The sequence below is a fragment of the Alligator mississippiensis genome, chromosome 1 (assembly GCF_030867095.1).
Source record: "Alligator mississippiensis isolate rAllMis1 chromosome 1, rAllMis1, whole genome shotgun sequence".
In the NCBI taxonomy this organism is placed as follows: domain Eukaryota; kingdom Metazoa; phylum Chordata; order Crocodylia; family Alligatoridae; genus Alligator; species Alligator mississippiensis.
In genome coordinates this window covers 182272831-182291180 of record NC_081824.1, presented here as the reverse complement: position 1 = coordinate 182291180, position 18350 = coordinate 182272831, and the positions used below count along the sequence as shown (strand labels likewise).

The 18350-nt window shown below is 42.8% G+C and overlaps 1 protein-coding gene across 2 annotated transcripts in view; it reads right to left on the bottom strand.

The window, feature by feature from the left end:
- Nucleotides 1–18350, bottom strand: part of AIDA (axin interactor, dorsalization associated) — a 56097-nt gene that overhangs the window by 6878 nt on the left and 30869 nt on the right. The window contains exons 5-8 of one of the 2 annotated variants that reach the window (XM_014598032.3): nt 8594–8657; nt 7812–7918; nt 4733–4744; nt 1910–2032 (exon numbers count right to left, since the gene is read on the bottom strand). In XM_014598032.3, the coding sequence (XP_014453518.1) occupies nt 1910–2032; nt 4733–4744; nt 7812–7918; nt 8594–8657 (306 nt within the window). The remainder of the gene's footprint in view (nt 1–1909; nt 2033–4732; nt 4745–7811; nt 7919–8593; nt 8658–18350) is intronic. The other variant, XM_014598033.3, reaches the window with a different exon arrangement.

The following is an 18350-nucleotide window of genomic DNA, read 5'->3' as shown; positions in this document are numbered from 1 at the left end:
GCACCTCCTGCCATACACGTGGCATGGCAAGAGGTGTGATTGCTAGGCTTGGGAATCAGATCCAAGTCCTTTAAATTAACATCTGTCAGACGCCACCATCTTTTCTATCGACCGCCACTTATATGTAATCAGAGTCAGTTCCACTTGTTGTACTGACAGGAAGCAGTGCTCACTATTTTTCATTCCTACAGGTCCTTCAGAGCCAGGCAGCGATGAGACAGCCAGCTGGATTCTGCTCATTCGGTCAGTCAGCACAAGTTAACAAGCATGCTGTTCAGGTGCAAGCCAGAACTGACAAAACTGCTGCATACCGTGCCTAGAATGGGCACACTATTATACATGATCTCTCACCCTTTCTTCTTTTCCTTTCTACCAGTTTAAAACCAGTCCACTATTGTGTCTCATCATGTGGAAAGACAATGCTCTGGAGCAGATACTGCCATTTTTAGTATGTACAGCATACTGAGGCCCTGACTGGAGACCTGGTCACTACTGCAGCATAGTTCATAAATAAATCATAGATCCACTACTACTGATGAGCCAGCCAGAAGATACTGGTTGGATGCTTGGACTCCATACTGGGACTGGTGGCCATTTATGTCTCTATGTATGTATATTATGTATACACAATAACTTCCAGCGTAAAAAAATTATAAACGTAACCAATTCAGAAAAGACACAGTAAGGCAATGGCACAAGACGCACTGTTTTTATTAACGAAGGGCAATCTGGTTACTTTTCAGAATAGATTCTTACCCTGAAACTTCGGGGGGTGGGGAGGAAAAATTCAAGTACAAAGACAACCCATGTCCCCTCTCCTTAATTAGCAGAGGTAATTTAGTGTCCCTGGAGGGCATCCAAGTGCATGACAGACAGCTCCTACTTACCACATATCTGCACCATAACCTTGAATGCAACATTGCTTGGTATTCTCTGTTCAGGGGAGCTCAGGAAAAGATCACCATGTACATTGTAAGTCAAAGCAAGATTTCCCACAAAAAGCTTGCCTACCACATATGCATAGTCCCCTACCTCCTACCAGCGATTTTTTAATTCTGAAATGTAGCAGTTACTAGTTTTCATGTTTGTAAAAAGCTATATAAATAGGAATGGGTACCATATAACACTCTGTGAAGCAGAAAAGATCAGAAAAAGTCTGCAGGATACTTGCTCCTGAATTAAGAACAAATTTCAGTACCCATTAGAATAATATTAGCAGTTTGGTTTTTTTTTTGGTTTTTTTTTTGATAATGGTCAGAAATCATTTCCATTTTTCATGCTTGATTTAAGCCACAGTGGATGTTGCCAGACATTAACTGTAGCCACTGTCCCCACAAAGCTTGATCTCTAAACCAGCTGGAGGCAGAAACAAAACAACCAATTAACAGAGACTAATTGGGTGAGAGATAGGACATGAAGCGTAATTAGAATCTAAGAATAATGCTGAAGAGTCACAGCTTCATCATTAAACACAAATGTTTTGCATCTTCAGCAGCTCATGGAGAGAAACAGTGTGCATGTGTGTACGACTGCATGCTGGTGTAGGAGAGAGCAGGATTTGGGCTCCACATTCATCTTTACATGGAAGAGACTTCACATTTAGAAGCAACTAAAGCAGAGGGTTTGACTGCTGAATGTGGTCACAAAAACCCAGAGCAGAGCACATCACTTCCAAAACTTTGGCTGATGGATGGCCAGTGATGGGGAGATCCAGGATGCTAATCAAAACAAAAATCGATCTTCTCACTGATAAACTGGCAGCTTTGTAAAGTATTACTATTAATAGAGAGCAAGTAAAGCTCTTCAACAAGTTTATCACCACACACTGAAGTGTAATATTGTTTCTGTCGAACGCATTTCTCCCCAAGTGCAGCAGAAATGAAAGTGTGAAAGCAAGAGAAAAAATTACCTTTTACACTAACTGTGATGTAAGGATCAATGCACTGACCGGCATCTTTCAAACCAATCTTCTCAATTTTGATGGTAAGTAATGTCATCCCGGGTTCAGATGGCAGCCTGGGTAATAGAGTTCCTGGCAACAGACAGTAAATCAAGGCATTAATCCTTTGGGACTCTGACAGCAAAGGCCCCCACCCTACTCATCATCCTTGCTCTCAAAAGTCTTTGTCCACTATCAGCTCTAGTGGACTAAAACCAGGAATCAGGTTCCTTTTGTATCAAGTCCAGAAGTCTCATCCAGATGATACATACAACTACAGCAAAGCATGACCTTCATTTTATATTCGGCCAATACTATTATATCACACTAAAATGCAACCACCTCTGGGGTAAAAAGTGATAAATCAGTGCCTGCTATTGGACAACACTAAGGTAAAAATCGCCCGTTAGCAGGAAGTGTTGTGGCTACATCAAACAGAGCAGACAGGACCCTTGGTTTTAAGGTCTCTGGTTTGCATGCACACTAAGTTGTATGTAACTGTGTACACTTTTAAAGGGTTAACTCATCTGCTGGAATTATGATCTGTGGCTGCAGTGAGTCCAGGCATTTCATATGCAATGCTTAGTCCACTGATTCATCCACCTTTCAATGGAGAGAAGGGAATGCAATATCAATATGATCCCCACTACCCACTGAAATCAGAGAAATACCGGGGGGGGGGGGGGGGGGGGGAAGGGTTTTCTGGAGAAGCGTTCATTCATGGTTCTACAAGCTGTGGACTTCAAAAAGGCAGCAGCACAAAAAAAAAATAAACTAAAAAAATGTGTGCAACTCTCATGTTCCCTCAGTACTGGGGAAATCATTTCCAGCTAAACATCAAGTAAGTTTTTATCCTCAGACGGAGAGCAAAAAGGAATCCCTCTAATGTCGAGGTATACAGTTAGCACAGCTGGCAGTCTCCATGAAGTCTAAGTTGTCAGGAGCACTGAAAGTCAGAGACCCTTGTAACCAGCCACAGGCTCTTTCCTGCATGCTGATATTAGAGAAAATGGGGAAATTTTAATCCACACTTTGTTGTTATTACTACTAAAAGTCTTACATGCCTAAGAGAAATAGTAATCAAAGACATGAGCATGTTTAATTTAAAAGCTTTATTTTTATTGCAAATTGTAGGATGCCATAAAATAAATAATGAAAAGAAAACCTCTCTCAGGGTGAAGGTCAGGAGCAGGGAGAAAAATCAAGTCAGTTTTTAAAAAAGCATTTACTGAGATTTGAAAAGGTTTTGAGACTTGAAGAACCAAGATTTTTTTAGACAACTAGCAGAGGCAGGCTTTGAAAGGATCATGCGTTTCTCCTTACAACTGTGCACGGACTTCCGTGGGAGCCGTATGTCCATCTAGCCACCCCTGGGAGCCAGCAAGGACTTTTGTTACTACCCTGGTAGTGGTTGTAGTAGACTCACAGCCACTGTGCACCAGCCACTACAAAGAAACATGCTGTACACTGAAGAATGGGTCACAACTGCATGCACATGCATACTCCCCTGCCCTCCAAGGAGGAATTCGGTCCCCAGCACTTAATGTTAATGGGACAGGTTTTAAACTTGAGAATGAGGAATAGACTAGTGGAGATTTAACTGGACAATCCCAACAGCACTAAAAACAGAGGTAATTATACTGGAGATTTTTATTATATAAGAGATAAATATTCTCTTCTCTACTAGTGTGTGTATACCTATACCCCGCTTCAGGCTGCCACGTGTTTTTATGCTATGTTTATTAGAGACGCTTCTCCATTTTGTTATTTTTAGGAAATGGGGGTTTGTACTTCACCAGCCTCTCTCTACTCCTGAAAGGTTTAGAGATGCATTTCCCATCTTCTGCTGACCCAAAAATAGAAAGAGGCACACCAAAGTCATTTGCAGAGAAGAGTGGCCCAGTCAAAGGTAAAAAAAAAAAACACATGATGCCAATTTTTTCTGCACTATTTAGGGATGGAAACTTTTTTGCTTGTCAGTAGAATATTTGATTCAAGTGATTCTCCAAGTCTCATTCTTGGAAAGATTGAAGTGATTAAGTACAAACCTCTAATATTTGCTGCTTCTGGAGGGTGCTGGACTAACTCTATGAAGTCCTCTACTAACCGCCAAGTAGGAATACGATTCAAGCTCAACTCTTCCATTCCCTCCCACCCTTGGGTAGCCCCATCTCCTGGCACCTTAATCCCCAAAACCACTTACAAAGAACAAGTCCATCATATATGTGATATTAACTAGAAATTAGATCGAAGTCACTAGATTTGTTTTATGTTGGAGCTATAGCAACCTCTATATAGTATTTGAACCTGAGGCATATAGTCATCACTCAGCATTCACATTCTCCTTTTTAAGAGAAGCGATCCAGGAGAGACTTCGATAGTTCCAGATCAAGTGACAAGGGAGCCTTCTACTTATTTTTGTGGGAGCCATCAAACATGAAAGAACAAAGTACCAGTGTATTTACCAAGATACCCTGGTAACACAACTTTCTGGATGAAAGGTTTCCAGTCAGCAGGACATATCCAGTCAGGCATTCACCTCAAAGGAAACCCTGCTACACATGCAAGTCATAATGCTGTTAGACAAAGCATGCAAGAGAACCAAGTTTCTAGACTGCCATCTAATGTGCTTCACCAGAGCTTTTTCTCACCCGATTTTCACAACCAAAAAAGCCTCAAACTTTTTCGGTGCTAGACAGCTATACTTTGCTGTTTGGAATTAAGATGTACATGAAAGACGCCATTAACATCAACATGATCAAAGTTACTGAATATATAAAGAGGTTGTCATACCTTCAGTTGCTCCTGGATGAATGGAGTAGCATATGATAATGATGAAGCCATGCATGTAGAAGACAAGATCATGGACAGTTAGACAATACAGTTATGATATACGGATTAAAAGCATACAAGAAGCAAAGCCTGTGAGGGAAGTACAACGTAGACATATTAATTCACCCAAGACCGTGTTTAGGCTTCACAGGCCTCAGGTCAGAAAGTTCTGTTAATGGTTTAGTTTGGTCGGGGCCTTATTGTCCACAGAAAAATGATGAGCTGACTCCTGAAGACAAACAGACCAGTCGACGTAATGTCAAGAGCCGTGCCACACCAATGTTTACATGCAACAGGAAAGATAAATTCAAACTGGCCAAGACGGAAAAACAACTCAAGGCATTTTAGTGTGTTTGCATTAAAACAGTTTAATTTAGCCTTCAAGAAGAAAGGCTAAGTGAAAGGCTGGATGTGAACTGACAGAGCAATTTGGGTGACAAAGTAAATGTTAGTGTTTAGTTTATGAGGTGGCGACCTCACCTCTATGTAAAGTGTAATCCTATCCCCTCAAAAAAGAAAGTTTCTGTGAGAAAAAGGCATGCTAGGCCGTGATGTTCGCTCAGGTTTCTATTTCCAGTGCACAAAGGTTTCAGCTAAACAGAGGTCTCAGTCAATCCAGCCATCTCAACCTGACTGTAGAGTCAAGCTGGGTTCTTTCCTCCTGGCGCACACCCCCTCTTCTGGCAGTTTTGCACACCATATTAAGTCCTCAGGTGCACCTGTACAACCTGCTGTCTTCATTCAGGAAGCACAGAAGTGTTTGATCAGGACAAATCAGAACGACTCATTCTGTTAGCAATTTACCAGGAGGAGAAGGACCCAGCTCATTCTGTCAGTACTGCAGAGCCAAGACAGCTCACAAGGGATAAAAAGCAGCAAACATATGTAACTACAATAAGCAGATCCAACTGTGGGTTCACCCAGGGAACAAGGCTAACTAAGAGTACCACGTTCACCTCCTTGTTGTTCCAAACAGAACCATACTGTGTCCATGTGAATTGAATGCTTCCCAAGATGCTGCTTACAGCTTGGGAGAGAGGTGACCAGTTACCTTCAGAGCAGATCTACCAGTGCAGGAGACCAGTAAACTTCCCCAAAATGCTTTGCTGATGCACCCTGGTCAATCCCAACAGAAAGAACCCCTCTTCTGGAAGGCAGTTTGGTTCATGCACTTCATTCTTGTTATCAGTTTAATTGCACATGTAATAATGGATGCAAGGGAGCTACAGGCTGCAGCTCAATTCTTAGCAAGCAGCTGTCAGCGAACAATCAATCAATGAAAGGCAACTTAAACAAAGTTGTGCTTTTTTCTTTTTTATACCATCCATTTCTATCAAGCTGCCTTCCTGCTCTTTATGAGGCTGTTTTCTTTAAAGTAGCTCCTTCTTCAAACCTCACTGGCCATTTAGCTTCTTACTGAGACATTAGCATTTGGCTCATTATGTTATATACAAGATAAACTCTTTAGAAACATTTCTTAAAATTAGCTTCTTAGAATCCTTAGAATTATCTTCATCCTGATTTTTTTCACAGTACGGTCCATTAATATGGTTTCAAAGCTGGCTTACAGATACAGTGGAAAACAGAAAACAATGCCATGGTCAACACTAGACTTGAAACCAAGACAGAACTCACATTTACATACAATTTCCCATAACAAAGAGCAGAGACAGCAAGAGAGCTGATTTCAAATGTTGTAATTATGTACTGTACTACAAGCCTAGTCAGTTAAAGTCTGCACCACTAAGCTTTTAAAACTACACTAGATAAGTGATGGCACGCAGAAATCTTTTATATAAAATTATCATAGTGCCAAGTGGAGCCCTGATCATATAGATGGGGTGCCCATCTCAGTTCTTTCCTTGCATTCACATGTTATAATACTAGTACTAATCTCCAAACCCCTTCCCAAAATTCAGAAATTCACCATTTTGATCTCAAGGAGGAAAAAGATGCAAACAAAAGATGTCTAAATTAAAATTTTCTGCTCCCCAATCCCAAATCTAAACTAGACTGAAAGAAAAGGCAACTGGTTAAATCTTGACTAGAACCCATAGGCATATCGATCATTATGTGCTTTCAAATATGCAATGTTTTTTAAAGTCAGCAAAAATAAGGCAGTCTGCAGCCCTGGAAGTTTAAGCCAAACTGTCATCTCTCATAAAAGATTCAACACAAAAGCTAGTAAGCTACACCCTTCAGAGGCCAACAGGGAAAATTACTGTTGAACAGACGGTTCAAAGAAAATAACTAACTGCTTCATCCTCCATGATAAAGAGTACTAAATAAAAATGCTTGAACTGAACAGATGGCAAAATTGAACAAAAACCACATTTTCTTGTATAAAACATGCACCCTTCTTCCCCCCTCCCAAAAAAAAAAAAAAAAAAAATTAACTGCTGGACATTGGGGCATGTATTATAACCAAGAAATCAACAGTTTCTGTAGCATAAGCCTGGGGGAAGGTGAAGTTAAGTGCATGTAATGCTGCATGTGCACCACAGGGAACAGCACAATGACCACAATGAACTCCCTAGCTGCTGCTACTCAGTCACTTACTGCTACTTACCCATATTTTCAAGGAAAGATCTTTTTCCTTCATTCTGCCTTTCAAAATGAAGGTATGTATCTTATTTAAAGGAGTGTTGTATGAGAGAAAGTACAATAAGTTAAGCTCATTTGAATCTGTTGAAGAAGCATTGAGTGTGCATTTCTCACATACAGAGTTGTAGTTTCCCATAGGCTGTTACTTCATTATCTAAACTCTCCAAACCGCAGGAAGAGAAAAGGGACAGTGGCAAAGAAGTATGCACTTGCTTATGATGCTTTATCCATAAACTCCATCATATTCAGCATGTAGTCAGAAACTCCTGTAGGATGTGTACTGCTTCAGTATCTAGCCATTCACAAGACACTGAACATGAACCAGAACTCACTAGAAACTGCTTTGTCTCATAAACAGCACATAAACAAGTCTTAATGTAGCTTCTCCCCTACCCTCGACATGTGAGATGTCGTAAGACAAAGCTGGTTATCCTACCTGGAACTCTAGCAGGAAAGGAATCTGGAGACCCTGCTCCAGCCCCACCTTCTTCATCATCTTCCTCAAATTCCAAGTTCTCTTCTTCTCCAGGTGCCAAGATCTTCCTGTGAGAAAGATGGAAAACTTGGGCATGTGCTTTAAAAATAAAGGTTACAATTCAAAAGACTCCATAGCCCAGTATAGCTCAGCACAACTACACTGTAACACAACATACAACCAAGTGCCACGTCTACTAACTAATTAACCCTAGGAAGCTAACATGCAAGCAACAGGAGGAGGATAGACACATTAAGGGCCAAATTTCCGAAGTGGCATTTAATTTTGAATATGCAGAGCCCACTTTTTTTTCCACTAGGCTCAGAAGAACTTTTATGGCTTCAGCACATGTGAAGGGCAAGGGAGAAAACAGATGAAGTGTTCCAGGTTAGCTACTAGACAAGACTACCTTTCATACCAATTTGGTTGTACAGGAGACCCTCACCATCTGCGGGGGATACGTTCTAGAGATCCCCATGAATGGGGAAATCCGTGAATACGTTCATGAACATCTGCGTTCTGCGTCTGTGTTCATGAACAGCACGTGCTGGTGGCGGTGGGAGCGCAGTGGTGGCAAGTGTGGAGCTCCCACAGACGCTGATGCCGCCATAACACTATACACTATGGAAAGTGCATGCGCGGGGAGAGCGTGTGCGCTCAAATATTCACACCACAAATATTCAACACTGCAAATCGCGAATAGCAAGGGTTTCCTGTACATGTACAAATCCTTCTTTCCTTACCTGAGTGGAACAGGCTGAACATCAAAAGGGAATTGTTTATTATAGGTGAGAATATTCTTTAAGACTGTAAAAGGAAAAAAAGTTGCTTTAAGAATAAGAAAAGATCATCAAAACTCCCAAAGACCCACCCACCAGATGTCTATTCTTCTGGAGTTTTTGCAACAGACATATCAGGGTGCACCAAAAAGACAGTGATAGCACTATTAAGTTTATAACATTACCTCAACATAAATCATTCCCATATAGTGTACTTCAACCTGAAAAGCAAGCTTTTACACATATTGCACTGTTAACAAAATAATATTCATAAAGTATTCTGAAGAGAAATGAAGGGCTTACTGCATGGTTAGCAATCCAAGGGTAGTAATTTTGGGACAAGCAATGGTTGCCAGGAGTTCAAGAGGAACACTGGGTTACCAACACACACTTGAATGAAAATCCTCCAGAATTAACATTCTTTAATGCATGTGAAGGGTGCTCTCCTAGTGAACACTCAGCCAAAACTGGTAGGTGGAAGTCTGACTCTGCTGCTGTTAGTAAAGTGCAATTTGCCTGAGTCATGATGGTCTACTTAAGCCTAGAAGGAAGACAAATAGATTTAAGAACCAGGAAAACTCTGCTTCCACTTGGAATTAAACAGCAGAACCTGAGGGGCCTAGTGGATACTGAAGGCTGTTGCAGACACTTTCCTGAAAGCAGCTATTCTATAGTCATGAGATTAGCATAGGAAACTTGTTATAGCATGAAATTATCAGGATGTTAGCCTCTCTCTTGTCCACTATTTAAAGCAGATTCAAAGTACTGAAAACTGGATATTTCAAAAGCACTCGAACTGGGCACCCAGTTCTCCCCCTCTGCTCCCAAAATCCATCTTACCTTTCAACTCCATTCCTACCCCCTTGTCCTTCTTTCCTCTGCTTCAATCCCTAATTTTCTCAATCTTAAGTATTTAAGTCAGGCTGGTAGGAAGCTTCTTTCTTCTCCCAGTTGCCTGACCCTAGCAGGAAAATCTCTACCAGCACAGAAGGCAGTCTCCTGCCCTCAGATCCTGTGTCTGAGGCCACAGCAACCAGACTCCCTGGTGGGTGCGCGACTGTTGGACAAGCCTAACTCAAGATATACAAAGATCTAACAATTATATTGGAACAGTTTATACTGGCATAATTGTTATATCAGTCTACCCCTACAGTTGCATAAGTGAGTAAGCCACTGCAACTTTAAGCCAGTTTCATTCAGGCTTAAAGTTAAGAAAGGTCTAGCACAACATAAAATAGTATAGAAGCATAATAAATTAAAACAGCTAAGGCATGCTCCTGAACAATCTCCCCTCTTTTAAAACTGCTTACACAATGCCTACTCACAGCCTCAATCACTTGGTCAGGAGTAAACAAGTGCAACATGACTGCTGGTTTTACAAGAAGATGGAGAATGACCAGCGTAGACAAACTTCGAGAATTTAGTTGCCAAGCTCCCATAAGGCTCTGAGCACATGCAAATTGCTTCTATTTTTTCCCTTCAGAGATAATGGCCTTGTACAGATATTTAGTGTCTCCTGGAAGAGTTGCTGCTGAGGAGCAACTAAGGTTAAATAACTCCCAGGAGTTTTTCCTGGGAGATCGAAAGTCAGTACATGCCGTGGCTTCTCTCGAAAGAGACAGTGTGCGCGACTCGCTGGACTTTGCTGCTCCAGCAGGGAGCCAAACATGCCCTATTCACAATCCCCAAACTGTGCTGCAGAGGAACACAGGCTGACTATGGGTAGTAGTCTGGACCAGGCAATCAGGGCTGCTCTATGCACTGCTGCCATCTGTCACCAAGCAGACTAAGGGAACCTGCAGAGCACACAGAGATGGTGCACAAGGGCCCCCCTCCGGCTGCACATGTCAGCACTACAAGCTCTCCACTCTTCAGGGCTTCACCATTCAAATGTCTGTACGTGCAGGTCTGGGTAAGTTTCTCCACCAGGAGAACAAACCTGGAAGAATTCTCCTAGATTATTTGAATGTGTACACACAGCCAATGTAAAGCTTGCCACAAGCTTTCCATGGGAACAGCAAAAGGCATATGCCTACAATCAGGATGATTCTCTCTTGCTTCAAAACATGGAGGTATGAGAACTTAAATTTTAAAATAGCAATTCACCCAAAGACCCTGGTCTGCAAAACAGCAATAAGAATTTTAACACTAGTAACCTAGCATTTCTCCTACACTGCTCTGTACCGGTTTTGATAATGTCCCTGTTACCAAAGCCTGACCTCCTTCCGGTAGCATATTAAGCAACATGTCACATAGTTTGTTCTCTCTCATCCTCCCACCGGGAGTGCCACTGTTACAGCAAAGCATTTGATTCGGAGATTTTTTTTCTTCTTCTACCACCCCTACCCTGCCCAAAGTTCATACTGCTGAAAGAAAACCCAACTACATGCACAGAAGGTCAAAGAAATGGGCACTGTACTAGGTGCTGAAGGGGCAAAAGTCTGGGATGGCCCTTGGTTCCTGGGGGAGCTCATTCTAGTCTGGAATTGCTCCCCCACTCCTACATGGATAAGCTTTACTTTTACAGTATGGAGGTTCCCTTTGTGCCAGAGGAGCAAAGTTATCAACAACTCATCTCATACCACAGCTCTAAGATGGTATATTGGAGTTCTAGCCTCAGGCCATGAAGTACCCTTGAAGTCAAGGTCAGGGATTTGAACTTGATTCATCAAGTTACTGGAATCACTGTCACTTCGGTAGAGTCTGAATTCTTAGAGAAATTAACCCTTGGATGCAGAGCAGATGGTGCAGCTTGAATACAAGTACAACTGAAGTGATGCTGGTCAAAGTCTTTCCCTTAAGGCATTGTCTCCACTTCCCATTAAAGGCACACAGCCTCCCCCTCATTTCTCAAAAGGATACAAAGTCTTTTTGACTCCTCACTAAGCTTGATGGATCACACAACATCAGTTTAAAAAATGACTTACTCCACCTTCAGGCTCACTAAAAGATCATCTCTTCCCCCTCAGACAAAGACTGGGCAACAGTAATCCACGCATGTATCACTTCCAAGATGGGCTACTACAAATCACTGTATACGAGGATGACATACAGGCAGCAGCTGGCACAGACTGCAGCTCTCTGCTTGCTCTATGACTCAGGCACCCACAAACACATGAATCCTGTCCTCAAGTGACTCCCTGTCAGTTCTACATACCAACTTCAGGTTTCGGTCTTAACAGATCAAACTCCCACTACAACAACCGAATATTGATTTAAGAACAACATGGTCCTCTCATACAGTGTGCATCACTAATACTAGGATGAAGCATGCAAGGCCTGAAAATAAAGCATTTAGTCTTACGGGGATGTTTGCTATGGAACAGACTCCCAAGAGTCAGGTAAATGCAGAATCTGATCAGGAAACTTTGCAAAACCTTACTCTTTGAGAAAATCTTTCCAAATATTAATCTAATGTCAACTATATATAAATAAAAATAAAATCACAACTATCTGGTATGTACATATCTGCACTGGTAATGCATCAGTCTCCAACATATACCTACTAGCAGTATATTTAAGTTTATAGGGAGACAAAAAATAATCTTTTGTTGTATAAAGACAGTCTAAGATCAACTGTCAATGTTTGAATATTGTGATTTGCTGATTTCCAGTTTGTAACAGGTCTGTTATGTGACACTATACAGTCATAGTGTAATGGCAAGGGATAGGGAAGAGAAACAGATTTTAGGGCACACTTGGTGTAACCACACACGCTGCCATTCAATTCACTTTGATGCATCTTTTAGTCATTAAGTATCACTAACCTCAAAGGCATCTCAAGATACCTGCCCTTAAGTATATGCTGGTCACAAACTACAGTGAAAAAACTGCACATGGATTTTTATAACAGAAAAACCTCACTTAATCTACATGACTTCAATTACAAAACCCAGAAATTCCTTCTCTTCTCAGTCTAGATGTAAATAGAACAGGATTGTACCAAGGGCTTGTATTACAAGGAGTCCATTATTTCCCCCAATTAGCTTATAGAAAATCTACTAGTGTGTTACCCAGTATCAAATAAAAATAGAACTAAAAAGTCAGAATAAGCAAACATTTGAGCCTTTAGCCATTTTTGGTGTTTGCTCACTTGTTTACCAGTTCAAAAATGCAATCAGCATTTACAACCAGTTTCCTAGTAACTGATATACAACCAGTTTCCTAGTAACGAAGCATAACACACCCAGAATTCGTCTTAAAAGGGGTAGTAGTCTAGGATCTTCGGGGAGTTGCCCAACTGAGAAACTAGGGCTATACAGAAATACCTCGGGTTAATGACGTAGATGTGTTCCATGACATCATTTTGTTATCAGAAACTTCATTACCAGAGGCAGAAATAACAGAGGAGGAATAGGGATGTGTTCCAGGACTTCAGAAAAGGGGGTGGGGTGCAGTAAGAAAATATCATTAAATACTCAATTAAAGGTCTCCCACAGCCCCCTTGGCCCTGCTTGTCTCTCTCACTCCCTCCCACATCCCCCACAACCTTGCTGGTGCCCCTTGCCCCCTACCCACAGCCCCTGCTCCCCTAGCTGTGCCGGAGGGGGCCCCCAGCTGCCGGGTCCACAGCCCCCTGCCACCTCCTGTGGGCTCGGCAGGGCAGCTCCCTGCCACCGCGTGCACTCCTCGGGGGCAGGGAAGACCTGCGCCTTCCTGATCTGTATCCAGGGCAGGTGCAGGTTGCAGGCACAGGCTCCCGCCCTGCTTTGCTCCTCTGGGGCCTCTGCCACCCAGCAGGCACAAGCTGGTGTGGCTGGGGAGAGCAGGGCAGTGTGGGGAATCTCACTGCTACGAGCTGCCCCTTGCTGCCCTGGTGACACATCCTCTGTACCTGCCTTTCCTGCGCCGTTGCCCTCGCTGCAGCCCCACGTGCAGAAGGCGCATTGCCAGGGCAGTGCAGGGTGAGCAGCAGCAGCTCCCCGTGCGGCTCCTCTGTTCCCAGACTTGGCAAGGTTCCTGCTGCCCTACTTCCTTCCCCTGCAACCTGGTGCGTCAGGGAGCAGAGGAGCCACGTGGGGATCTCCCTGCCCACCACTGCTTGCCCTGCACTGCCCTGGCAACATGCCTCCTGCACACAGAGCTCGCAGCTTTTCTGCATGGCCCCACTGATCCCAGCCACGCTGGATCATGCTTGCCAGGCTGCAGAGGCCTGGGGGAGGGAAGCAGGGTGGCGAGAGCAGTGGCGAGCAGTCGCCATTCCCTGCTACCTTGCTTCCCTTCCCCAGGGCCTCTGCAGCTCGGCTGGTGTGACCCAGCATGGCTGGGATCAGTGGGGCCATGCAGAAAAGCTGTGAGGTCTCCGCTGCAGGCAGCGGCAGGCACAGGGGGTGTGTTGCCAGGACAGCGCCAGGCAAGCAGGTTCTCTGCACGGCCCTATTGTTACATGCTTCCCTGTCCCGGAGCCTCCGCAGCCCAGCCAACCCTCCTCCGACGAGCCACCCGAGGCCCCATCCTGTTCCCTGCTGGGGCCCTGTAGCTGCGCACTGTGGCCCGGGCCCCAAGCACCACCCAGCTGGGCAGCATCTCTAGCCCAGCTCCCTCCTACAGGGGCCCCAATCCCCCTGCTGGAGCTACTCTTGAGGCTACCTGGGGCCACGTGCATGTGCTGTACTTCCATGTGGCCCCCATCTCACTGCCTTCCTTCCGCTTCCTCCCAGCTCCCTGCAGGCTGCAACTCTGCCAGCGTGCAGGGAGCTCACCGCTGGCCCACTTTGTTATAACGGAGCTTCGTTCCTAGAGGATTCATTAACCAAGGTATTACTCTAGTTTCAGCCTTGTTGAGAAAGTTGGTATCGGACTAGGAGGAGACATTTAAAAAAAGTGCTTCACTTTGGACCTTTCAATACAGAACAAGTGCAGAATGCATTTAAAATGTCACATGCAAATTTAGGCTCCAAAATTAAGCCATGTATTTCACAGAACTTGAAGTACTGGACATTAAAGTGACACTAAAAATTATCTCCACTTAATGCTATCAGTTTTGGATGACATGCACTACACATCTTCATTAATTATGACACCACCTTCATGATACCCACACACATCAAACACTAATAAGTTAATCCTTATCACATTTTTGTAAGTCAAACAGAATTGTTTTTTTTGTATAGATCGTGAGCTAAAGTGCACTGTTACATGACTTGTCCAGGTCATGATCAATCTGTGGCAGAGCTGAGAGTGTACTTCTTCTCCTAAGGCAGCAGTGGTTTGCAATTTCTTTAAATTTGAGGCACCCCTCAGAAAACGCCAACTCTTAGTTTTCACTTATTTTTTTTTAAGACAGATAAGTAAAAGAGCAATTCTTCTGTTGCAAAATAACTCAGAAAGACCACAGCATGTCAGAAAGTTTTCAACACTATGAATTTCTATTTGAAATCTCTGGATTTATCTTGTCATTCACGTTTACACATTTAATAGTGCTAATATTGTGTAGCACTTGTGGCACCCTTGAAAGGATCTCAAGGCACCCCAGGATGTCATGGCACCCCGGTTGAAAAATCACAATCCAAACATCAACACTCGTTTGCCTCAACTTCAAGAGAGCAAGATGGGAGATTCTAGAAATTACTTCAGCATTAAAATGCAGCTACTTCTTAGGAGGAAGGCAACCAATTAATAACATAGCAGGACAACATCAGTTCAGGAACAAGAGGATTTTACGGTTTTCAAAATTTCCCTGAAGAGCTGGTACATACAAGTAAGCAGCACTGTGTGTCCAGAGGCAAAAAGTGATGACAACCACTCTTAGTGAAATGCAAAAAGGAAAGAACTAATTGAGTGTGAAAAAAATAATCTAGGTTAAAATGTTAGATTAATTAGGACTGGGGAGGGGGTGGCATGGGGAAAGGAATATAAAAGGCTTTTCTTTTCTCCTTTTTCAAATACAATAAGCATTAGATTCCTCTCTGCTTCAAGAGTGAAACTAACTGGTGACTGTAAACAAACAATAAAGAGTATCTAGTAATTCGCCTCTACTGCCACTAGAGGACAGACAACATTGCATCAGTTCAGATATAATAAAAGAGTGACAGCTCTGACAAAATCACAACTTCATTTACTGTAAAGTATTAATACCATCATTAAAGGTGTGAAGTATAAACAGCAAATAAAATAACTGAACCACAGAGTACAGGGCAGTGTTTATCTAGGGGTGCACACACCCATAAAAATACAATATAGTAAACATTTATCATAACTAACTTTTTAATAAGATAACACAATGCTATACAGTCACGGTCCAGACCAGAAGTAGGCAACCCCCACCACGTGTGCCAGAGCATGGCATGCAAAGGCATTTTGCTTGGCATGCACACCTCAGGGTAGAGGGCAGGGAAGGGGCCAGGGCTGCACTGTCACAAGGAGGATCAGGTCCTTCGCAGCTCCCTCGCCGTCCACCCCTGGCATTCCAACATCTTGAAAGTCAAGGTTGCAGGGTTTCTTGGCACTCTGCCCCAAAACACCATGGACCCTGGCCCAGCCCACTAATTAATCAAACACACCTGAGGGTCAGAATATTACTTTCAGCAGATGTGTCTGCGCTCCTAAAACAGTTGTTAAAATCCACCACTTTAGCCCCATTAAACAGCTGGAGATAACATTTTCAAAGATGTTCACTGCTCACCAGACTCTACCCCCACCACTGCTGAATGCATCTGAAAGATCTCACTACTGGGATTTACTAACGGTTCCCCCTCCTTGATTAAATCTCTGTGATCAGAATTGGACCTAAATTCCAAGTCTAGTGCATATTTATTCAGAGTGCCTGTAGTAGTAAAGCCAGGCATCAGAAAAGGGGAGTGGAGGCATGATCACCTATGACTTGTGTGTGGAAAAAAACTGCAACGTTCTCCATATTTGACAGTTCGAAGGTAGCACAAAGCAGATTTGCAGCTGATGCAAGTGAGTTTAGTTTAAGTCACCAGAGAAACACCAGATGGCACTAGGTAAAAAAAAAAATCTCACCCAAAGTGAACAAACAGCCACTTAAGTGAAGCACAATTAGCACTCTGCTCTTGAGTTTCTTATCTCCATGCTGCTGACGCATCTCGGTGAAATCGTGGGCGGCTATCTCGAAATTATGGGCATTTGTACGCACACTTTTATTCCAGCGATGTGCCAGAGATCTGCCATTTCAGAACAGACTCAATTAATCGAGTCTCCCCACACACGAGCTGAGGCGAACTGCACTGAGCCGTGTGCAGTTGTATAAGCGGTGACATGCACATCAGCACGCAGAAAATGGCGGCGGTGTGTTTTTGAACTAAAGCACCTCCAAGGTGTTTTAGTTCAAAAAGTGCACTGCTGCCATTTTCTCAGCGCTGACGCATGTTTTGCCACTTATACAAATGCACACATTGCAGTGCTGGGTGCTTTTCAAAGCGCCTGGCACTGCAATGCTCACACATGTAAAAATGTCCATAGGTTTTGTGACTTAACAGATTCCCTAAGAATATTTTATGACATTTCTCCTGGATTTGATATTTTGTGAAAAAAAGGAACAGAAAAAATATTTGACATCCGCAAATAGACTTGAGCGTAGAAGCTGCACTCTCAAGAGAAACAGCTCTTTCATTCTGGTAGAGAATGCCTCAATTATTCTATTAAACAGTAGACAGTCTCTTTTGGAAAGCATAAAAAAATGATGTCAGTTTTGGAACAACACTACAATAAAGACTAGTTTAGTAATAGATGAAACTCATCTTACATATTTTTAGTTACAGTCTGTTGCACACAATCTATAGCCCATGCTCAAGTGGTTGAAACTGATTCTACAGAAATAATACATGCAAATTCTAAGTTCCCACTGAAACTTTACCTACTAATTGCACAAATATACAGGGGACTCTCACTTACCCCAAGTCAGTCGCTCAACAATTTAAGCCAACACAATAATTTCATGCTGGACAAAGTTATCACACAGGTTAATTCCCACTGACCCATGGGAAGTCCCTACCACTTAACTCCCCATAATTTGTTTGTTCATCCCTTGCCAGTTTACACATAACATTCAGTTTTTTCCATGTCTAAAAGGATTTGCAAGATCTGTTATTCCTACAAATCATCTCATGAAAACAGTTCCCATGTATCCTTCTGCCAGGGGATGCAACACTGACTATACACACAACTGAAACTTCATTATACATGTGGACTAAAATGGAGTCTTCAAAATGACTAGCTTGAATGGTGAAGATTAGTTTTTAAGATTTGTTTTTCTGCTCTGTGTTATAGCATGTAAAGGCACAGGTCACCAAAACAACTTGCACTTCCCTTCAAAAGCCAACAGGTTTTCACAATCATTACAAAAAAACTGGCCCACTTAAGTGGTTTAGTAACATTTTAGCGTCACTGTCAGGATGCATCATGCGATCCCTCAATGTGCAGTTATCTTCTCCAGATACACTGGAGTCCCAGTTCCAACCCACTTCTATTACCCCGTGAGTAGAGTTCAGAAATTCTACAGTAGGTACATGGCTCCAATGCCCGAAGAAGGAGAATTCCCTCTATGTGGTTTTAGTGCAGAGGGACACCGTAAAGACTGGAAGAGCTGCTCAAATCTTTTCCCTCACTCATCTTCCAAGTTTCAGGAGGCAATTCAAAACCAAGCAGGTAGTAGATCTTTTCATTCCATATTAATTAAGGGTAACCTGTCCCGTGAGAGAAATCTATACGCGCAACAATTACCATTACATTCAGTTAATTATTTGAGGTGCCAATCAGT